Source organism: Carassius gibelio, chromosome B3 (genome assembly GCF_023724105.1).
Source record: "Carassius gibelio isolate Cgi1373 ecotype wild population from Czech Republic chromosome B3, carGib1.2-hapl.c, whole genome shotgun sequence".
Classification (NCBI taxonomy): Eukaryota; Metazoa; Chordata; class Actinopteri; order Cypriniformes; family Cyprinidae; genus Carassius; species Carassius gibelio.
In genome coordinates this window covers 26,218,685-26,241,703 of record NC_068398.1, presented here as the reverse complement: position 1 = coordinate 26,241,703, position 23,019 = coordinate 26,218,685, and the positions used below count along the sequence as shown (strand labels likewise).

Below are 23,019 nucleotides of genomic sequence, written 5' to 3'. Positions count from 1 at the left end.
AATATTGGTCTTTTATATTGAAAAGATGATTTACAAAGAACAAAATTCTGGTTTTATTTCTCCCAATAAATACAAAATTAAATTCTACATGAATCATTTGAAAAAGCAACTATACATTGCCCAGAAAAAATATTTGACACATAAAAGAATAATCAACAGTTAGTGAAATTATTCACATTGGTACAACAGTTCTGTGCAACCGCTAACCAACAAACAGATATGAAAAATAAAAATCTCATTCACATTAGTTCAATAAACACAATCTGAAATATCAGTAATTGCACCGCAATCATTAAACAGTGAAAAGACAAGGGACTGCAGTTACGTAAAACCCAGTGTGTGGACTGAAAAAAACTGCCCTGTTTGACGTGTTGGACAGTAAAACAACCAGTTACTGTTAATTATTCTACGGTAAAGATTATGGCTTCTAATTTCTCTAAAGGAAGTGCAATAGTTTAACATGTTGGCCCGAGTGCATATTTCTCACATTTCATGTAAACATCAACTTGATTTTCTCTGCAGGGTCACTGTCACCTCAAAGAGCATGACACCATGGAACAAGGACAGTTGGCAATTCTAGCACATTAAGAATAAAAGGAGATGTTTCACAAAAATGTTCACGAATAAACATCACAAGAGATGCAAAATAAAAGCAATAACCATCTTTCAAAAGATCACTTTTCAATGCTGATATGCAAATGTATCTATTGTCCAGTGCCAACTTTATGTAAATAAGCAATATCAATTATAATGTGTTCAGCCTCAGGTCATCCAAGATGTACATGAGTTTGTTTCTTCATCGAGAAAAAAAAAAGAAGATTTGGATAGATATAGCATTGCATCACTTGCTCAGCAATGGATATTCTGCAGTGAATGGGTGCCGTCGTCCAAACAGCTGATAAAAACATCACAGTAATCCACCAAAAATCCACACAACCATCAGTCCATCAGTTAACATCTTGTGAAATGAAAGCTGCATGTTTGCAAGAAAATAAAAAACTAAATATACAAGTCCTCGATCCATTCTTTTTCCTTGAGTGAAAAAGTTGTCTGGTCTGAATCAGGTGAGAAATATGCAGAGATAAAGTACTGTTTACGTTAAGTGAAAACAGTTTAGAAAAAATATGTCAATGGATTTTGATTCGTGAGGACAACAGGAAATGGGAATGCTGTTAAAGGGGGGGTGAAATGCTTGTTTTCACTCAATATCCTGTTAATCTTGAGTACCTATAGAGTAGTACTGCATTCTTCATAACTCCAAAAAGTCTTTATTTTTATTATATTTATAAGAGAAAGATAGTCTGTACCGATTTTTTCCGGAAAAACACGAGCGCCTAGAGGCGTGACGTGTGGGCGGAGCTAAAGAATCAGGAGCGCGAGTAGGATTTTGAGTTGAGAGCATGTGGAAGCTGTGACACAGATCCAGAGGCTGAAATTTAACAAGAGCAGCATCAGCAAAGGCGTCTCTATGTGGTATGTACTGAAACTGTATATATTTGCTTAGCGGTTTTGGAAAATGACTAAGTTCCACTTTATGTCGTCTTTTTTTTTAAGCTGTAACGTTACATGTGGAAAGTGCAGTTTGATGACAACATCGCATGTTGTTTACTTGATGTGCTTACACACTGATAGCTAAGTTAACAACACAGAGATATTTGAAGCAGTTTTACTCACTGCCTGCGGTTCCAACACACGATCGTGACCCTTTTCCGTTGGGATTGCATTATCCTTGAGAAATAAATGATGTGCAATCCGAAATGCAGGGAACAAACAAAAACACTTGCACAACTCCGTTGATGCTCTGTAAAAATAAACTCCATCCACTGGTCCCTTAATGCTGTTTCTCTTTAGGTAATCTGTGCAGGGTTGTCTTGCCCTGGCAACCAAAAACATACTTCTTTTGTGACTTTTCGCAACGCTCTCGCTCTGATCAGTGAATGTCTGTGTTCTCAGTGCTCTGCTATACGGGAGCGCGCGCTCTTCCGGCAGAAGTGCCCTTAGGACCCATATAAGGAAATTCCGCTCCATCTAATGTCACACAGAGCCATACTCGAAAAAAACTTTCCGAAACTTGTGACAAACCGGAAGAGGTTTTTTTGGAACAAAAATACTCCTTCAAACGTACAACTTAATTTTTGAAACTTTGTCCATGTTTAGCATGGGAATCCAACTCTTTAACAGTGTAAAAAACTCAGTATGCATGAAATAGCATTTCACCCCCCCTTTAAGGATTGTGGACTCATATTTTGTCCAGAAGCATCAATTTGAAGGTAAAAATATCAAAATGATGTTTTTTTTAACATGCAGCTTTTCTTTTCACAAGACATTAATTGATTGACTGGAGTTGTGTGATGTTTCTATCAGCTGTTTTGACTCTCATCCTGACGGCACCCATTCACTGCAGAGGGGCGACTGGTGAGCAAGTGATGTAAATCTAGTACATAAAAATTTTAGGGTGAACTATTCCTTTAACAGTGCATTCAGAGTGCACAGATCTGAGAAAAACAACTCTGCGCCCTTTAGTCTTCTTCAAAAGTCTCTCTCATAAGCAGCCTCTGAGCAGGTTACAAGGTTTCATCTCTCAGATGTAGGAAGTGGAACAAGGCAAACTAGCTCAGATTCGATTTCAGTTCTCGGATGAACAGGTGCACTGTTGCCCTCTGGTCCTACACCACCCTCCTTCTGAGTGACTCGTGGGACAATCCAGCATTATTACTAAACCCTGTCAACTTGGCAAGCTTTCTACCTGAGATAGATGCAAAAACAAAGATTAAATCATGGATTAGGCAAAAATTCAAGTGAACACCTAATCAAAACTTATTTGTTCATTTTGATCTCGGTCTGTAACATTTTAGCTGACAAAGGGAAAGTTAAAAGATGACATTCATGTTCGATAGATCAACCAAAATGAAAATTCTGTCATCAGTTCTTCCTCAAATTCTTTAACTCACGCTAATAGTTTTCTTGTCAAAGCATGAATGCAAATAATGCACTAATGCAAATGAGGCAGCAGTACTGATATGACTAATACTCTGCAGATTTCCTTTGTGAACACAGAAACCGTTAGCACAACATTCATAGGAAATACATATTCATATGAATCAAAATACTGAGCCAATTTAAGTATGTTTTGAATGCTTTCATACTTTACTATGATAGCCAATGTACAGTATGCTGATCTTTTAGTAATGAAATATGGGGTAAACCTTATCCTTTCTCCTCATTTGGTATCCAAATGACTTCTATTGTATTTTCTGTCCATCCTAGTAAAGTCTTACAGGTTTGCAATGACATGAGGCTGAGTAAATGATGACAAATTTCATTTTTGGGTGAACTATCCTTTTGATTATAAACTCCAGGGTTTGAAGCCCCACTGTATAAAACTTCCCATATTCGTCTTTGGCTGTTTAGGCTTCTTATGGTATAATTGATTTCCTGTTACGGCTAACTTTGCCGACACATAACCAGCCCCTTGCTTACTCAGTTCCTGTCAGGATATCCGGTTTCAAGGCAAATTTTAAAGATCCACATCAGAGATACTGACGGCTAATGCTTAACGTATCTATATCCACGCACACAGAGCGTGACTGACCATGAAACACAAGTCCTCAGCTAAATCTTTAACCTTTAGAGGCTTCCACAGGCCATGATAGATCAGTAACCTATGAAAAAGTGAAAGTGGCATTATAGCTGCAATATCATTGTCCTTTACAGTGTAAAAATCATTCAAATATTATTTGATTTTTTTTATCATCTGGTATAAATTTTCTATAAACATCAATAAAACAATACCATTTTATTTGCATACAAGTCTTAACATATTATTTAGTATATTATTATATTATTTTTGTATTTTTTATATTATTTATCTTGTTTATTTTTATTGGGAAATAAGGTGAACAAGACATTGAAAATATATATTCTTCCAGTGTAGATGAAAAATCCTAAAATCCTCAAGTACACCTGTATCCTGTTTCTAATTGTAAGATGGTATTACCACTATGTGATGCAACTGGGATATGATGATGAGCTGGGATTCGAACTCGGGACATTCGCAGTCCCTCGAGGCTATCGGCGACGGTTTAAGCCATTTAAGTGCATTGCTTTCAGATGGAGTAAACAATTCAGTAAATAAACCTCATATCGCATCAAATCCATTTAAGTGCAATTTTTTCCATACACTACTATGATTACGTTTGGAGATCTTTTCATAGAAGCAGGAGTAAAACCACGTTGGGTATAGGTATAGGCACCTTGGTCTCACCAGATGGTTTGTATGGAGAATAATCTAATTAATTGTAACAGTTTTTAAACCATAAAAATATAATTTTCAGTTTATAGCCATGAAGTGGCTAAATCACTTGCTATAGTTCTTGATAGAGTCTAAAGTATCAAATCTGATTAAATAGTAAAACATGTTGGTATTCCTTCATGTTATTATGCTCCATCTGTGATGTGGAGGGAATTCATATCTCATAACTCTGGAACTTGAAAACTGAATCACGAAAGGCTGTGAAACTCCTTACTATCGTTCAGTTTCACTTCTCGCTTATGCCTATTAAGCTGTCCATTTAAATTCCCCATTTTATTATGGCTGTAGTATTGTTGCTGTCACCATGTTGATGTTGTCACTGTGAGAGTGAAACTACTTTGTTTGGCCTTTCAAAAGAGGACATGACTAGAAATGTTTATATCACGTTGACAATGGATTTTATGATTATGTCTCGTTACCCCGGCCGGAAAGGGCATCACAGTATGGTGAGGGGCGCAACATTTCTGTCACATGCTTGATGTGTTCGGCCAATCACAATGCACTGGATAGCTGGCCAATCAGAGCACACCTCGCTTTTCAGACCGATGAGCTTTGTAAAAATCGATGTGTTTCAGTGGGCGGGGCATAGAGGAGACACAATAATGTAGATTATGTGGAAAATTATATGTTTTTTTTTTTTACCTTAAACTGCATAAACACATATCACATTACACCAAATACTCCCAAAATCATGTTCTTTTTAGCAGCATCATATGACCCCTTTAAAACTTGACCCATTTCTCTTAACGTTTATCGTTGCATATGGGTTTTCGAGCAAGTAGCGATATTTTTCATAGTTGTCCAGCAGGTATTTGGGAGCATACATATGCTCTTTGGGGTCTGAGGGAGGGTATTCTGGAGCAGACCCATCAAACCAACCCCCTGTCCGTATTAACTCTTTAATATAACTCATCTTCCGTTTCTCGCTGTAATCGCCCCAACGTGGGAAGTCTCCATTTTGGGCCGATATGAGTTTATAATAAATTCCTTCTGGTTTAAAACACCAAGAACAGTGCCACCCAGCATAGTGAACTGGACTTCCGATGGCCCACGGCACCAGAATGCGTCCCGTGGAGTTCTCGTATTCCCGGAATCCCGACATGGAATAATATGACCGGCGCCGGAGATAAATGCCATCACCCTTGTAAACCTTAAAGAGCATCGCTGCCGTGCAAGCAGATAAAACGTTCAGCGTTCCGAACTGCCTCCAGTAGAATCCATATAGGGATTTGCGCATGTGTATCCCGACTGGTTCCGTCCAGCCATCGTAGAGCTTGAGGAAAAGAATTCCATCTCGAACAGGAATTTCATCCGCATCATCGATGATGAAAACATCATCTGCTTTGAGGCCCTCGAGCCTCGACATTCCGTTTTTGGTTAAATACGTGCGGAGGTAATCATCCGCGATCCAGCCGTCTGTGCGACCGCCATCGGGAAAATGGTCCAGGAAGACGTACAGGATTTTGTGCTTTATGTAGTCAAACGTCCCGTTTAAGATCATCTGCTGGAATAAAAGAGTTCTTGAGTCACCGAACGCAGTGAAATTGGATTCGCAGACCAAAAACACATCCACGACATCTCCAAGTTCATGGAATCGAGTGTGTAGTAGGTCAAACTCGTGGTTGATGTTGATGGCATTGATGACCCGACGGGGAACCTTTCTGGGTGTTACTTTTGACTTGGACGGGAGATTGGAATGATATACGATGGTAGGGATGCCACAGTGAGGGCCGTGCCAGCCCTGCCGGCAGGGACACTGAACCACCTTCTCAACTTCGTTGATTGCTTTATCTTTAAACTTGATTTCTCTGTGATGTTGTTGCAGTAACCTGTGGTGAGATGCAGAGGCGGTCATATCAATCCCCTCTCTGAAGCACACTGCTCCGGATTTGGTGTGGATGAAGAAGGGTGTGGGATCATCCCGGAGCACAAAAGTACGTTCGTGAAGTTTCTTATCTGGAGGACCTTTCAGGATCAAATTTGAGTCGACATTGACCTGTTTAGAGGAAAAGAGGATCATTATTAATACAGTTTCATACATTTATGGTATGAAAAAGTTACAATATTGTATTAGAGATGACACATTTTATTATTAGACAAATTAATAAATATAAACACAAATATTAAGCATGATATAAGTTTAACATTTTTTAATTTATATGTATAGACCTGAAGTAAAAATATTCAATCGATTTGTATTTATCACTTTTAACATTGTGTCCCAAGTGAGCTTTATTCTGTAAGTGTTCAAAAATGTATTAAGCTTCTTCTTTTTTTTTTTGAATCATACCGGTTGGGTCACATGGTCTTTTACAGGTTTCATCCCAAGATATATATAGTTTTTTAAGCTCTTGGGCATAAGTTAAAGCTAAAGACAAAATTTCTTTGTTTTTGTGTAATAGACACTACATTTTAAACTCAACACAAACCCCAAGTTATGCTTTAAAACCTTGCCCAAAACCCAATGAGTTTTCAGGTCAGGTAACAGGCTAAGAGCTCAGACAGAAGCCCTTAGACCTCGAGACGTTCCCTTTTGACCCTCATTGGCTCTACCTTCAGTTGGCTGTGTTTGTGAAAGTCTTGCTGGGGTCGGAAGTCAGCAGCTGGAAAATTCCAGAAGATATCACTGAAGATCTTCAGAGACTTCAGATGCGTGGAAGGAGCGGAGAGCTCCTGCAGCAGTGAAATATTGTGCAGAGCTTTGTAGTAATGAAGGAAGGAAATGACACAAATCCCCAGTAAGCACAACAGGAAGACTTTATGCCGTCTTATTCTCATCCTGTAACACAGAGAAAACTCTCTTAATGTAAAACATAAGCATGTCACCCTAAATCACCTGGCTGTCTGAGTGTCCTCAGTTCAAAATAACAGCTAGCGGCAAGCTAACGCAAAGACACTCTGCAATCTCTTTTTGCAGTGGATCACGGGAGATGTTTAGAGACAAATTTACACAATTTAATCCTTAATCATATTCTTCTCTCTTACTGGGGTGTTTTTGTCTCAGTTCATGAATAGATTAGCAGTGTTGTGCAACATTAGCAACCATGGGAAAAACTAGCAAACTGACTCGAGCTCTGTGTGAACAGCTTACATTGTGTGCACAAGATATTTTATCTGATTAGCTTGCAGTTTGATTTGCATTACACAGACTGGGATGTTAAATTTGATGGACATTCATCAAGCATGAACACAAAACAGCATACTATTCAAAACTCTGTGGTTATCTTGTGTTAGTTACAGTAACTGTTGGAGTTGTCAAGAGCCATAAGATAACACCTTCTACTGACTGTAAACACTTTTATTTTACTGGTCACTGGAACTTATTTGCTGGAACAGCATCCAAGGAGCAATTTATTTTAGCTGCATTTAAATAAATTTAGTTTTAGTTTTTAATTTTAGTTCTAAATTACAACATGTTTTAATTTTTTTAATGTAGCTAAAATAAATTGTTTGCAACCACTTACTTAAAAAAATTATTTATAATATAAATTAGTATAATGTTTTTTTTCAGTGCATGTACAAGTTTTTGGAGTTGCATTGCAACTGTAATAATTCTAACTATTATTGCACAATGTAAATACAACATAATATATATATATATATATATATATATATATATATATATATATATATATATATATATATATATATATATATATTATAATAACAAACAATTAAAAACATGTATGGACTTTATACTTTTTTATAATTATAATTATATTTATAATATTTTACAGTCATATTTGACTTTTTGTTTTTATATTGATTAATATATGAAAAATCCATTGTGTTTTAATGAAAGAGGCAGCAAAAATGTAATATTAAACTTATTTTTTCTTAGTGGGGTCAGCAAAAAAAGTAAAGAGCAAGTAAAAAAAGAAAAAACTAAGCATGCCAGCAAAATAAACACTTGTTGAGTCCTCTTTATATTTTTTCCACTTTATATTTTATATTTATATTTCCATATTTTCCATGGCCTTACTAACAACCTGGAGCAAAGACTTGACCTGAAAACATGCGCTAAGCAAAGCGTTCTCAGTGCAACATTTGCAAGCTTTCTTATATCTATGACAGACACCATTAACATATCAACATAATTTTTACTTAAAGAGATAAAAACACTATCGTCAATTGCTCACCTTCAATATGTTCCAAACCTGTTTGAGTTTCTTTCTTTTGTTTAACACAAAAGGAAATATTCTGAAGATTGTTGAAAGTAAACAGCTGTTTAGAGTCATTGACTTGAGTAATGAAGAAATAACACATACTTCAGAAAGGACATCTGATACGTTTGGAATAACATGAGGGTGAGTAAATGACGGCAGAAAGTCTTTAGAAACTCTCTTTAATGTGTTCATAGACTCTGTAATGTTGCAGAAAATAATGAGCAAATGTTTCCACCCCAAACAAAAACTTTATATATATATTATATATATATATAAAGAAATTAAAAGCTCAACAAAATGTCTAAAACTTTAACTAAATCAAACAGGAAATATAAATATATCTTAATAAACAAACTATAAGAGTTTTTGTTGCTGGTTAAGGTGTGACTGAGCTTAAAGCTCAAAAGCTACTGTTACAAAGGTGTTTTTATCAATAGTAGTAAAATAACCCAGTCATAAACTTAATGTGCAGACAGATCCTCTGACAGACAGGAAACTGAGAGAGTATCTGTGAATTATTCACCTGACCTGTGAGCTTAGTTTTTCTCTTAGTTTTCTCACCTCCCCATGTTAACATTGAACAGGCCAAACATAATCTACTGCTGAACTACAAATTGCATCCTTACAGTGGGGAAACTATTTATTTGATCCCTTGATAATTTTGTAAGCTTGCCCACTTACAAAGAAAATTAAGGGTCTGTGATTTACATGGTAGGTTTATTTTAACACAAAGAGACAGAATATCAACCAAAAAAAAATAAGAAAAAAACACTTGCTGATTTGCATTTCAGTGAGTGAATTAAGTATGTGATTCAGAGTGTGATTCAGAGAGACCAACTACAAGAACGTCTTAGCTCTGTGCTTGCCAACAAGGGTTTCTGCACCAAGTACTAAGTCAGGTTTGGCTTGGAGTTAAATACTTACTTTACTCACTGAAATGCAAATCAATTTCTAACCTTTATGTAATGTTCTATACGTTACAAATAAACCTACCATAAAAATTACAGACCATTCATTTCTTTATAAGTGGGCAAACTTACAAAAATTAGCAGGGGGTCAAATAAATTTTCCATGTTTAAGCATAATTTTATATGGTAAATAAGTCAGTGTTTGACCACATGATAAATCATATGTGTCATCAATTATTAACTAAAAGAATGGAGCGTCCTGATAGTTCTGGCAGGCCATGTTAGTCAAACTCGCATCAGCTGACATTCAGCTTATCCACTTCTACTTATATGACCATCATGCCAATCATAATTCCCTTCATAAGGTACATTTATCATTGATGTTTGTTCTGGTCTGTTATCCTGGGGGGTATTCTGCTCTCCCTGCTCCTATACGTGCTAGGCTGCATGGATGAGAAGGGAACGTTTGCCCAGAACAGAACCATTCCCCAAACCTAAAATGTATGCTAATCGTAAGTTATATTGATGATAGTGGTCCTGACAGAATTGCAGATTATGGTTGCTTTCCAAATTTGATACACACACACACACACACACACACACACACACACACACACACACACACACACATACAATAAAAAAAGTGGCAACCATAAATTCTAACAATTCTATATTTAATACCACTAACAATAATGATCCTTTAATTTTATATTTATAATTATGTTTTGCATCTATTAATTTAACCCCATGTCATGTCTACTTGTCTAGAGGACAATTTAAATTAAAATGATACAGTTCACCTGAAATGTTTTAGGTGGGGCATAGAGGAGAAACAATAATATATGTTATGTGGAAAATAATGTGTTTTTTTAACCTTAAACCACATAAACACATTGCATTACACCAAATAATGTTCTTTTTATCAAAGTCACATGACCACTTTAAAACCAGTCTGTTTGTTTCCAGTCTCTTGAAACCACAAAACAGGGATTTTACAAATTATATTCATGGCCTGAGAACATGCTGCTAGAACGATAAGAACCATCCCTCTAAAACAACATGTTTCATCACGACGTTACATTCACGGGATGTGAGTGTGGGCATATAGTTTGTGCTTGTCTGAGCTTGTGATCATGTCATGTATTCTGACTCCCTGTTTAACCTCTGACTGGAGTTTTTTGTTAATGTCATAACTCATGAAATACAGGTTGGCCACCACAATTCTCCGGGTAAAGGTGTGACTCAGGACAAATAACTGAGCTTAAAACACATCCCACAGCTATTGTTACAAAGCTCTTTTTTGGCAGATGAAGTAATGGAGAAGACTGATGGAGAAGGTAATGAAGAAGGAGTTGGAGTGACCACATCCATAAGGTAAATAAACTAAATATAACATAAATTACAATTGATTTTGAAATAAAATTTTAAATACATATATATATATATATATACACACGCATTTTAGTGCACATTAAAGTCAATATTTGTAAAATAAATAGTACAATTATTAATTATAAATATACCTTTTTTATTATCGAGCATCGCGTTAGTTCAGTCAGGCCACATTAGTCACGCTTGCATCAGCTGACAGTCAGTCGTTCCTGACGTGTACCAATCCATTCTCGACACCTATCACCTGCGGTCTATTTAAATTCCCATTATTTAGCGTCTCTTCCATCGCATTGATGTTTGCAATTAACTTCCTCCTCCAACCCCAGCTCCACCAACTGAACCAGTAATCTGATCTAACTTGTTTTTTCTTTACAGTCTCTTCATTGGAAGCAGTTCCTCACATTTTTTGATTTTGATTGCTGCTCTCCCCGCTCTGTCTAAGCATGGCTGCATGGACAGGCGTGTGGAGCGTTGCCCAGAACATAACCCTACTGCCAACACTAACTGTATGCAATTATAATTGTCATAAATATACTTGATGGAAGTGGTCCTGACTGAAAATTTCCTGATTAAAATTTCAGCTAAAATCATCAGTCACAGTAAAAAAATGTGATATGTAATAAACCAATGGTGTTTACTGTCAAACATGTAACATCTTTTCCTTTTGTGTTTTGCAGAATAAACAACATCAAACTGGTTTTCCACAATATGGAGGGGAATGACAAAATTGTCATTTTCTAAGAGACATTTCAAAAGGACAAGACATGTCTTCAGGGTCAGTGAAAGAGCGCACAACGTGAGGGGGCGGCAGGGTTTTTTTATTTGAGGAGGGTCTGAAAAGTAATTATAGTTTGATAAGCCTAGTTTGATATAGACTATGAACTACTGGGTGTTCGTCAACGATTGCATGCGGTCGGAGTTTCCTGTGTTTACAGCTCTGTAAAAATAACCTACTTTAAGCTCTGTAGCTTTGCTGCATAAGCCTAAAAATTACAAATTACAATCATACAAATAACCCTTTAAATTACTTCAATTTCTAAAAAAAAAAGCTAACAAAAAAAAAAAGAATGTAGGCCCAGTAACTGATTTTTGTTGTAACTATCCATCGTACACCCCCCCCCCCCCCAAAAAAAAACAAAAACAAACAAACAAACATTTGCAATCATGACATTGTTGAAGTGAATGTAGACCAGATTTGGCCCAGACTCTATTGCTATGGAAAGCCAAACATATGTATAGCCTACTTATGTAAATTTGTTAACCCACAGTATCACATTTTGACCGATTAATTGCATATTTTCATTTGAATGCATGCTTTTAAAAACACACTAATAATATTTTTTTTTTATTAGAAGAAGATAAGTCTTGAAGAAGTTAAGTCTTGTATAGGTCGCATTTTCAGAAATAATAAGGACAGGCCAAATTATGTTATAATGTCAACATTATGAACACGATATGATATTTTAGTTCTGCTCACTTTACAACAAATCCTTTACATTTAACCGTATCAGAACAGAACGATAATTAAAAACATATAATTATAATGGATAAATATAATAATAAGGGCTTAGCAAAAAAAAAGCCAAAACTAAATAATTTCAGGCACAAATCCAAATGTGTCCATATTCGCGATGTAGACTATTTGAAGCTAAACTATTACTGTATTTATTAGGTAAAATAGGATTTGTAGTTCACGCGCGTTTCAGTATTGACGGAAAAATATCATAATGAGCAAATATAAACCAGTAGATCGCTGCTCATGCCGAATGTCACGATGAATGGCTGCGCTGTTTCCAATGAATGCAGTAGCATAGTGTGCGAGTGAGGCTCCGGCGTGATCAAACAGGTGAAACATAAAATAGATTACGCTGTCATTTTTGGTCATACAGTAAAGGCATAGTTTGAAACTAAAAAAAAGTGCAAAGTGTTAGCAGTTTGAAAATTCAAGAATAACAATAATTAATATTAATTATTTCTAAATGCAGTACTGTTCTTATTTCACTCTGCGTAACCTGAACGGATTTTTTTTTTTCTTTTGCTAAAAATGAACCGCAAATGAAAACATTTAGCTTTTAATCTATGTATTTAAATGCCAGGGAGACCTTCCCAGGGCAGTACCCTGCCTCACAGACTAAAATCAGGGCACCCACTACGGAGACGGGACAAGAGGTGAGGGGGCACAGGGACCTTGTTTAGTGCTTGTTTACAGAACAGAATAAACTATAATGTTGACCATCACATAAGATTCCACTTCCTGTCTCACAATGTTTAAGTAAGCATGTGGTATGTGTGTGTTTGGTGTGAGGGCACAAATCCCAGGCACACAATGGCTGTTTTTTTTCTGCACGACTCTTCTAATTCTCAAATGTCAACTTTTTTCTCAGCCTGTACAAAAGCTCTCTTCTTTTGGTTTGGGAACCACACACACACACATCAACACAGAATTTCTAAACCTAAAGGTTTATTTAGGAGCTTGGAAATGTCTGTAATACAAATAGAAACAAAATTATAACCAAGAATAAAAAAGAAAAGTCTAGATTAACAAATAATCAGATGTCACCCAAACAAAATATTCCCTCACAGTTTAGTAGTGATGACTTTATGAATTTCTTCACTGACAAAATAGATAGCATTAGACATACAAGAATAAGTGTAGAATTGACAGTGTCTTGTAATTATGCTTCATTCATTGCACCCAAAGAAAAACTGCAGTGCTTTACAACTATAGGACAGGGAGCTAAATAAACTTTTCACTCAACCAACAACATATTTATTAGATCCTGTACCTACTACATTACTGAAAGAATTGTTACCTGTAGCAGAAGAACCGCTTCTCAATATTATTAACTCATAATCTCTAGGTCACATCCCAAAACTATTCAAGCTGGCGGTTATTAAGCCTCTTCTTAAGAAAACACAACTAGATCCTAGTAAACTGGCAAATTACAGACCCATTTCAAATATTCAAACGCAATCGCTTTGTCTATTTAAATGGGGAATCATCTCAATTAAATCCAGGAAAGTATGGAGTGCCACAAGGATCTGTCTTAGGTCCTCTGCTATTTTCAATATACATGTTGCCCCTTGGTAATATTATTAGAAAAATACGGGATTAGTTTCCAGTGTTGTGCAGATGATACTCAACTTTATATCTCAACAAGACCAGATGAAACTTTATCTAAAACCAGAGTGTGTTAAAAATGTAAAAGATTAGATGACCAATAATTTTATCCTATTAAATATGGATAAGACAGAGTTATTATTTATTGGACCGAAAAACAGTACACATAATCTCGTAGATTACAATTTGCATCTAGACGGATGTACTGTTACTTCCTCTACAGTCAGAAATCTGGGTGTTATATTAGACAGCAACTTGTCTTTTGAAAACCATATTTCCCATGTTACAAAAACTGCATTCTTTCATCTTAGAAACATTGCCAAGCTACGAAACATGTTATCTGTTTCTGATGCAGAAAAGTTAATTCATGCATTCATGTCCTCTAGACTGGACTATTGTAATGCACTTCTAGGTGGTTGTCCTGCTTCTTCAATAAACAAGCTACAGGTAGTCCAAAATGCAGCAGCTAGAGTTCTTACCAGGTCAGGAAAATATGATCATATTTTCCCAATTTTACAGTCTTTGCACTGGCTACCTATTAACTTCTGTATCAGTTACAGATTATTAGCTCTTACTTTTAAGGCCTTTAATGGTTTTATCTACCACAATACAATCCATCACGCTCCCTAAGGAAACACAACTGCGGACTTTTGGTAGTTCCTAGTATAGCAAAGTCCACTAAAGGAGGTAGAGCTTTGCAAATGCACATTAACATACTTTTGCTAGTGTTGAACACTTCATTTTTTGCTTGGTTGGAACAGCAGCTATGCTATTTTTTCTCTATTACCTTCACTGTTTTTGCCGTAACTACAAATTACGAGAAGCTTTAGTCTGGATCCACCCTTTCAAAAACCTGAGATGACCAAAAGCTTAAGGAGAGAGAACCCAGAGAACCTCAGATGATGCCAACCCTCAGACAACATACAAACTACCATAAGTATATGCTATAAGTTTGATAGCAACATATAATCATAGCTGTTAATATTGTTCACCTTCTGTTTGATTACATGACATAAACTAACTGATTTTTACTGTACATTTCTGCTATATGGACATCAACTTGAGATAATCACCAATGATAAGCTATTACTACATGTAATGTAGAAACTTATATTTTCTGTAAAGCTGCTTTGCAATGATTTGCATTGTGAAAAGTGCTATATAAATAAACTTGAATTGAAATTGAAGGGAAAAAAGCAATTGAGAAGTAATTGAAACACCTCAACACAACTAATGCTTCTAGTGGTTTCCCCAAATTCAACAGAAAAATTCTACTTTTAATGACTTCTGCACTCTTAAAATTATTGAACCCCTTGAAAACCAGATGCATGCCCAGACACCAGCTTCTGGCAGCATTGCTGAGGAATCTTAGCCAATTCTTCATGAGCTATTGCCTCTAGATCAGTAATATTTATTTTTGCGTGTTTCAGGGGCGGACTGGCAACAAAAAGAGGCCCTGGACTTTCTGGCCCAAACAACCCACCACATCATAATGCATCCGCCCCTGTTTTGATGTCATTTATTCATTTAATATTTAAGTTTGGGGAGTTTAACCAATAGGGCAACTGATCCTCCAAAAAAAAAAAAACTAAAAAACTAAAAAATGCGTGCAGCAGCTGTTCATTTAGCAAATCCTAGTGAGCAATACATGCTCATCACGACACAAACATTCTCCTAGAACTCACACTTTGCATTCAGTTAGCAGATCCATACAAATCATGCATGAAATAGAAGTTCATAAACTCAAACGATAGCTTTATGTGGTTTACAGATGAACTTGAAGTCTTTATTCATTCGAGATGTTCAATAATAGATCATCTTTGGCTAGGTAATAGTTCATGATATGATTCATGAACAGATGATTCTTTTGAGTCAATCTTTTAAAATAATCATTTATTTTGTTGAACGAAACCAGTGTGGAAACCAAGCATTTGGAGCTTGCGCGCACTCGTTTAAACGACACACTGAGAGCAGCATTTCAGACAATGCGCGTACACAGAATTCATCTTTCATGTAGCCTAGCTTCTGAACAAACACATACACACACAATTATCTCAACATAATTCATTGGTTTTCAATGGTTTTTGACAGTCATTCAGGCATTGACAGCTTCCTTTTTCTGCCCTGTCCTTGTAGCGTAACCACGGTTCCTTAACTTTGAACTTGCAAACAATGCTTCCAACTGTGTCTAGGAACATTCAGTACTTTTACTATCTTTTTTTATACAAACCCCAGGCCAGTTCAGGTATTTCATGTGTTCAACATCAGGCAAACCTGGTGCAACTAATGTGCTTGTGTCAAAACCTGTTTTGCATATGTGACCCTGCCTGTGAAAACCCAGCTAAAATTCCTTCATAAAGATGTAGAACATCCTGTGAAAATATAACCTTTATATATTTAATACTGACAGAGTAAGACCATGTCAAAGATTTAAATCATAGTGAAATTAATGGTTGAAATCAAACTTTGATGCGTGTTATCTCATAATTAGGTTTTGAGACTTGGATTTCACATATTTGTGCTGGCAGCAACCGGTTTTAACATTTACAACATGTTCCTGGATCAACATGTGAAACCACAATTATTTTGTGTATCAAAAGTGTGCTGTCAATTTAATTAGACTCACCACCGAAATGATCCCTTTAGTGCTGCTCACACAGAGATTATATATAGAATGATAAAGAAGGAAGTAAATGATGATATTATAGAATATAAATAAAGTTAGGTAATTCTAATAAAATGGCTGTAAAACAAATGATGCTGGCTGTAAATGCATTATATACTTTGAATACACTATAAAGGTTAACTACACAATAAAATGAAATTATAAGACAAATAGATGGATGGATATTAAAGGGTTAGTTCACCCAAAAAGGAAAATTATGTCATTAATAACTCCTTCATTTATCTTCAGAACACAGTTTAAGATATTTTAGATTTAGTCCGAGAGTTCTCAGTCCCTCCATTGAAGCTGTGTGTATGGTATACTGTCCATGTCCAGAAAGGTAAGAGAAACATCATCAAAGTAGTCCATGTGACATCAGAGGGTCAGTTAGAATTTTTTGAAGCATCGAAAATACATTTTGGTCCAAAAATAGCAAAAAATACGACTTAATTCATCATTGTCTTCTCTTCTGTGTCTGCTGTGAGCACGTTCACAGCACTGCAGTTTAGTGATATCCGGTTCGTGAACGAATCACTCGATGTAACCAGATCCTTTTGAACCAGTTCACCAAATCTAACTGAATCGTTTTAAACGGTCTTACGGGTTTGGAAAGACTATGGTTGCTCTGTGCTTCAAAAGTATTGCGATTCTCAGAAATTAAAAAAACGTCACGATTCCTAAATTTAGTAGTATCAATACTTCAAAGAATGACCGCGCTCCAGATTTGCAAGAGACATATTTCATGTTGGGGTGTGCAACGCACGCTTCCAGTGCCTCCCTACGGACGTCTGTATTATTTCGCCTTACGCACGCAGCAAAGAAGCTACAGCTGTCATGTGATGCACGGGTCGTCTCATAACCATGTGACAAAAACTGATTTTATTAAAATGTGTGTATAATCACATTAACTAAATAATCTAAATAAGTAGTTCAGATGAACAAAGCACAAGGTTTTCTTGCATAATTAAAATGTTAATTGTTTGGTCAGACAGTTCATATTCTAATATTTACATTAATAAATCGGGGATTAAACGTGACCCCATTGGATTCAACAGAGACAAGTGAAGTCAATTAGAAGCACTTACTTCCTGGGGGTCGAGCGTACTGCGCAGACTCAAACTGAGCTTGATGACGCAAATGTCACGTGAGCAACCTGGAAATTTTCTAACCGCTGTTCCAAGAGAAATCTGAATCAATTTATATTTTTATCTTTAATCTTCTGAGTTCAGAAACATTGTTTAATATAATCGCTGTTCATATTTTTATTCAAAGTTCAGAATCAAGAAAAAGTTTTTACTCTAATGTTTCTTATGATAACTGAGATAATGCTGCTTATTCTTTCTTTAAAGAGCCCGTAAGATGAAAATTGTAAGCTTCCTATCACTGTTTATTAGTCCTGTACATTAGGTTTAAATCCATCCAAGGTTACAAAACATTGTAATTTTGTCAAAATATCATTTTAAAATTACCTCAATTCTCAGAGATACCCAAACGGTTCACGCGAAGCTGTTCAAAGGATTCCGTTTCCTTAAACCCCACCTTTCGGTAGCATACTTTGTTCTGATTGGTCAATTAACATAACGTAGTCAGGTTTGATTGGTTGTTCCGCACACAACTTCACGGTAAACAATGCGTTAGCATCTTTTTGGGGTGAATTATGTCTTATTCCTCTTACTGCGAAGCAAACAGTAAATTAAAAACCTTAAACAGTCTCGCTGCTTTTTCTTCTGTGTGGGCGTATTCAAGCCGCGTGCTTCAGTTTGAATCTGAATAGCGCGTTCAGTGCGCGACATACTGATAAGATGCTCAGGAGAAAACAAACACATAACTTCATAATCATACTTGCAGGTTGTGATTCGGAGATGCATGTTGGTCCAAATAAAGTTGGTAATGAACCCTCTTTTATGGCCAAACCCTTTGAAAATCCCGCCTTGTCCTCACAAAGATTAGAAAAGCAGTCATCAGTGAAATGTTGTGAACACAACAAAAGGGATTTGTTATACTGCTCTGCTATTGTGGTAAAACTGAATTTTAGCCATTGGTTCTTCTGATCTTCATTCTTTGACAGTGAAAATAAAACAAACTTGCCTTTACAATTAAAAACACACTGTCTCCTCGACCTGATGCTCTCACACCAAACAGAGCGTCTGTGTGTGTGTGTGTGTGTTTGGGGGGGGGGGGGGGGGGCAGGTCAGAGTTCGTTTCTCTCAAGACGGTAGGCCGAGATTATTATGCAAAGTGCTCCTAGTGACGTACATAGAGATGGGCAAAAGATTTGAAATCTATAACGACTCGTTTCAGGGATTCAGAGTCGACTCCTTACTTTAGAAGCCAATAACTTTATAAATCGTGTACTTTTTGGTTTAATTACTTTGAACATTGTTTACACTGATGGACAGCTACATCATACACTGTAATACAGGTCATTTTTGATTTCCCATCTGTGTGGCTCTTTAACTTGAATGTCATTGCTGTAAGTTATTTTCTTGATGATTTTCTTGGTCACTTGCCATTTAATAAGTCATTCTTGGCTGATTATTGCAACTGTTGTTGTTTCCAAATAACTACTTGTTACACAATTGAAGACACATCCTTTCCTGTGTGTTTTTGCATGAAAGGCCAACGATGCAAATACAGGAAAGAGAAAGATGATAAAGAACTGACAAACATGACACAAATATTTTATCGGATGGCCATATCAGAATTGGAAATGGTTTAAATCCAATCCGTTTCATCTGCATACAGACATATATAGCAGAAACTAAACAGCTCATAAAAAAATGGCAAAAACATATCCAGAGCTATTTGCTTAAAGCAGGTGTTTCCTGACCACAAGAGCTTTTGCAATCATTTAAAAAAAATTATAGGTTTAGAAACAACACTATTTGACTCATTATTTTTGCATTGGAGCTCAAAGACTTAAACTTTCAGACAAGTGATGTGGATTGTCTGAAACGGTCAAGGTGGTCCTGTTGTACATGCTTTGTTCTAGTGTTACTAAAAACGGCACAGGCCCCCCACAATCCATTCACTGAAGCATTCTGCTCTTCAAAATAGCAAACATAAATTGAAATAGCCAATCTGACAATTTCTTATGAGTTTGAAAGGTACCGTTTGTATATACAATGAGCAATTATTTCCTGGATTTGCTGAAGTTTGTGTCTTTAAATATTTGAAACATACTGAGAGTTTTAACTGGACACCAGCAATCAAATTAATATGTATATTGGATCTTTCATGGCTGTGTCACGGTATTTCGTATTTTGAAATAATCTGTTTTGGATGGAAAAACATTGTGATCAAAGGTCGATTAACTTGTTTTATGGCAATGTCAACTATCTTTCAAAAGACTCTTCAAACTTGCCTGAGCACGAGAGCAGTTGATCTGAAAGATAAAGCGGACCGTTAAAGAGAAAACACTGTAAATGCAAAGGATGAACTGAAGCATTTTTGTATCTTAACAATGCACAAGGGTGTTAACATCCAAGTTTTTTTGTGCAAAACTTGTGGTCACATAACAGAGTTACACTTTCTTAAACTCTTTGTTTCTTTTCTACAACTCTGCAACGCAAAATGGTGCAAGCTCTGTGTCTAATGCTACAGCGTTGTTCGCACAAAAGTGGCTAAATCAAATATTTGCATATAATGTATCTCAGGCCTTTCAAAGTCACAGGCTATCAACCTCTGGACATCCAAGAAGTTCTCTTAAACACAGACATGTTAGCTGTTTTCAGTTGCAAACAGTGTTTGGCTGAGCATATTTCTCTCCTGATTCAGACATGACCATTTTTTTTTTCACTGAAGAAAGCAAGATTACGGATAGAGAATTCATATTTTACAGCTGCGGAAGTTACCATTGGGAAGCAAGAGTTATGTGATACTTATCTGATCTTTATTTATTATTTATTTTATTTAATATTCTGAGACAGACAACGAGGTAAAATGTAAATTTTAGGGTTTTTTTAGGGTTAAAATTTAGGGTTTTATAAAAATGGAACGGACAGATAAGCTCGACTCAAGTCTCTGCCACACATGTTTTGGATCTTCGTTGTCAAAGACCTACAAGAGCTGTGTATATGATGTCTGATTTGGGGGAGGATGTGGTGAGCTTAAGGGGTGTATGCAAAAGTTTTGCTTCATGTTTGTAATTCTGCTAAGTGATCTGATAAAAAGAGTCTGTGAACAGCATCACTCTTCTCCTTTTAGGTGTTTGGCTAAACTGTGAGACTAAATTCAGTAACTTCCTTAAACCCTGGTATCACATATATAGCACTGTTAAGTTAAACTGGATAATGTCATAGAAATAGGTGTAATGATTGACTTGTACAATGTTGAGGCTGGTTTGACAAAAACATCTCTGTAAGTAAAAAATGGATATAAAGTGATTAAATACTTTTAATACACTACAAACACATAAAGCAAAATGATTGGCTAGATGAACTCCTGCTCTCTCTCTATATATACACACATTAGATTAGCAAAATTGGCTATTAATATTAAAAAATGTACTGCGGTTTTCAATTTCTTTAATATTGCAGAATATTAAAGAAAATATAAATACACTTTTTGTGCATGTGCAATCATGACTTATTAATGCTCATGTTCATATCTGCCATCAACCCTCCTTCTCTCTTTACATTGCTTTTAGCATGCACCACTGGAAAAAAAAAGTCTAGCTAAACCACTAAACTTGACTACCCATTTTTCATATCGTGGCATAGTAAAGCGTGGTCTCTGCAGGGTTGCCAGCTCTCACATATTCAGCGTGAGAATCACAAAATTGACAATTTTCAATGCATTTCTAAAGCATAGTGTTTACATTAGATCTAGAACAGATAGGCCAAGGCCTATTTAGGAAATTAAAAAAATAAATAAAATAAATAATGATAATAATAAAAATAATACATGCATGTATTCACATAAAAAAATAAAAATAAACTAAAAAAATAAAGCAAATGAACATGTTAGAATTCTATGACCAATTTAGAATTCAGTCTCACTGTAAAAGGAACTTGGTGATTTGTGATAAATCGAAGTGACAACTTTTTTTTATTCACACACTTTAGGTTAAATATATAAGTTTTGTTTTTCGTGCTGCCATATCACCTGCAGAAGTAGCCTGGTTTCGGGAGAAAAATATGCGATCCTCAAAACAGATGTTCAAGCAATGCATGCTAACAGATTAAAAGAAAAATGTTTGAATTTATGCATTTCATTGTATTTTAATTCTTATTTCTTTAATGCTTTCTAAAGATTATTTATAAAAGTAGTGACTAGTGAATTTTGCAGTTACTTCTCTGTACATTGCTATTCTTGTTGTAGTAAAAAGTTAATAGATGTGCAGCAGTGCAACAGTTATTTGACATAATTCTATGATAAAACACAGTAGGCTACCATCATGACATTAACTAGGCATGTCTAAATGTCAGACAAAACTCTCCTGACAGGTGTTTTATATAGGCCTATATTTTATTTCCCAAGTTCCTACTCCAAGTTGAGCTCAAAAGTTAGCAGCCCTGATGACACATGCAAGTACGCAAAAGACCATTTCATCCACCATACTACAAGACAAATCACAAAGTACACCTAAGTATTAAAACAATAGTTAATATTTGCTTTTATTTCATTTTTTTGCGATGATGTAAACTTGAATCAACTTATTAGATGCACTACAACTAAAAACCCACCTATACAGAGAATTACGATCTAAACAACATCGGCGGAAACCACGGCGAATGTCTCTCCAGCACAGCTCGAGAATCTTACCTGATAGCCAGGTGTGACCTTCCCATGCTGCTCCTGCATGCGCCCGTCACGTCGTTTGGCCTTAATAAAGAAGAAAGCGTTTTCTGTGTCTCGCGCTCTTGACTGGACTCGCGCAGGAAACTAACTGAACGCACGCGCCCTGCTGAGGCACGAGGACTCTGAACAGAGGTAGCGTGACTTTTACGGGTAAATTATATTTGAACCCACACCCACTCTCTCCTTAGCTCTGCTTCTACCTCTTTGTGTCTCAATTGTTTCGGTGTGTTTTATTGGCTTGTCAAAACTAGCCTGTGACGTTAATGTGCCATGAGAGATGTTTCCTAAAACACAACGTTTTTTTCAAAGTTTGCACTAGACACACTGTACACACAGGGTCGGCGCCACGAGGGGGCCCCAGGGGGCCTGGCCCGGCGACCTAGGTTACTGTGCCCCCTCACCTCTAGTCAGCACACCACCCTCAGGCCGGCGACACACTGGATGCGTGGCGCAAGGGTCTCAGAAGCGTGGCGTGTCGGTTTTTAATTCGGCTCCCATGTTAACAGGTTAGAGCTTACAGACCGCCTGCGTGAGACGCGCGTCTCAGGAAAACGCGTGCATGCTAGAAATAGAACCGACGTCTATTTTTACCGCGACGCGCGCGTGTTAGAAGCTTTTCCAGGCAAAGTATAATAGGAAAATGTGTTTAGATG

At 36.4% G+C, this 23,019-nt stretch overlaps 1 protein-coding gene and 1 long non-coding RNA gene across 2 annotated transcripts in view; one reads left to right on the top strand and one right to left on the bottom strand.

Moving 5' to 3' along the window:
• Positions 1 to 23,019, top strand: part of LOC127953018 (uncharacterized) — a 97,100-nt gene that overhangs the window by 27,914 nt on the left and 46,167 nt on the right. The window lies entirely within an intron of this gene.
• mgat3a (beta-1,4-mannosyl-glycoprotein 4-beta-N-acetylglucosaminyltransferase a) lies at positions 27 to 22,571 on the bottom strand. The gene is made up of 3 exons (XM_052551909.1): positions 22,331 to 22,571; positions 6,866 to 7,091; positions 27 to 6,308 (listed from the first exon to the last, which is right to left on the bottom strand). Exons 1-3 carry the CDS (start codon positions 22,354 to 22,356, stop codon positions 5,022 to 5,024), a joined length of 1,539 nt encoding a protein of 512 aa, XP_052407869.1. The 5' UTR covers positions 22,357 to 22,571; the 3' UTR covers positions 27 to 5,021.

Excerpts from the sequence above, each read along its gene's own strand:
- mgat3a (XM_052551909.1), bottom strand. The coding sequence starts at position 22,356 with ATGGGAAGGTCACACCTGGCTATCAG. Across the intron at positions 7,092-22,330 it reads AGGTCACACCTGGCTATCAG|GATGAGAATAAGACGGCATA; the intron begins GTAAGATTCTCG and ends TCTGTGTTACAG. Across the intron at positions 6,309-6,865 it reads ACAAACACAGCCAACTGAAG|GTCAATGTCGACTCAAATTT; the intron begins GTAGAGCCAATG and ends TCCTCTAAACAG.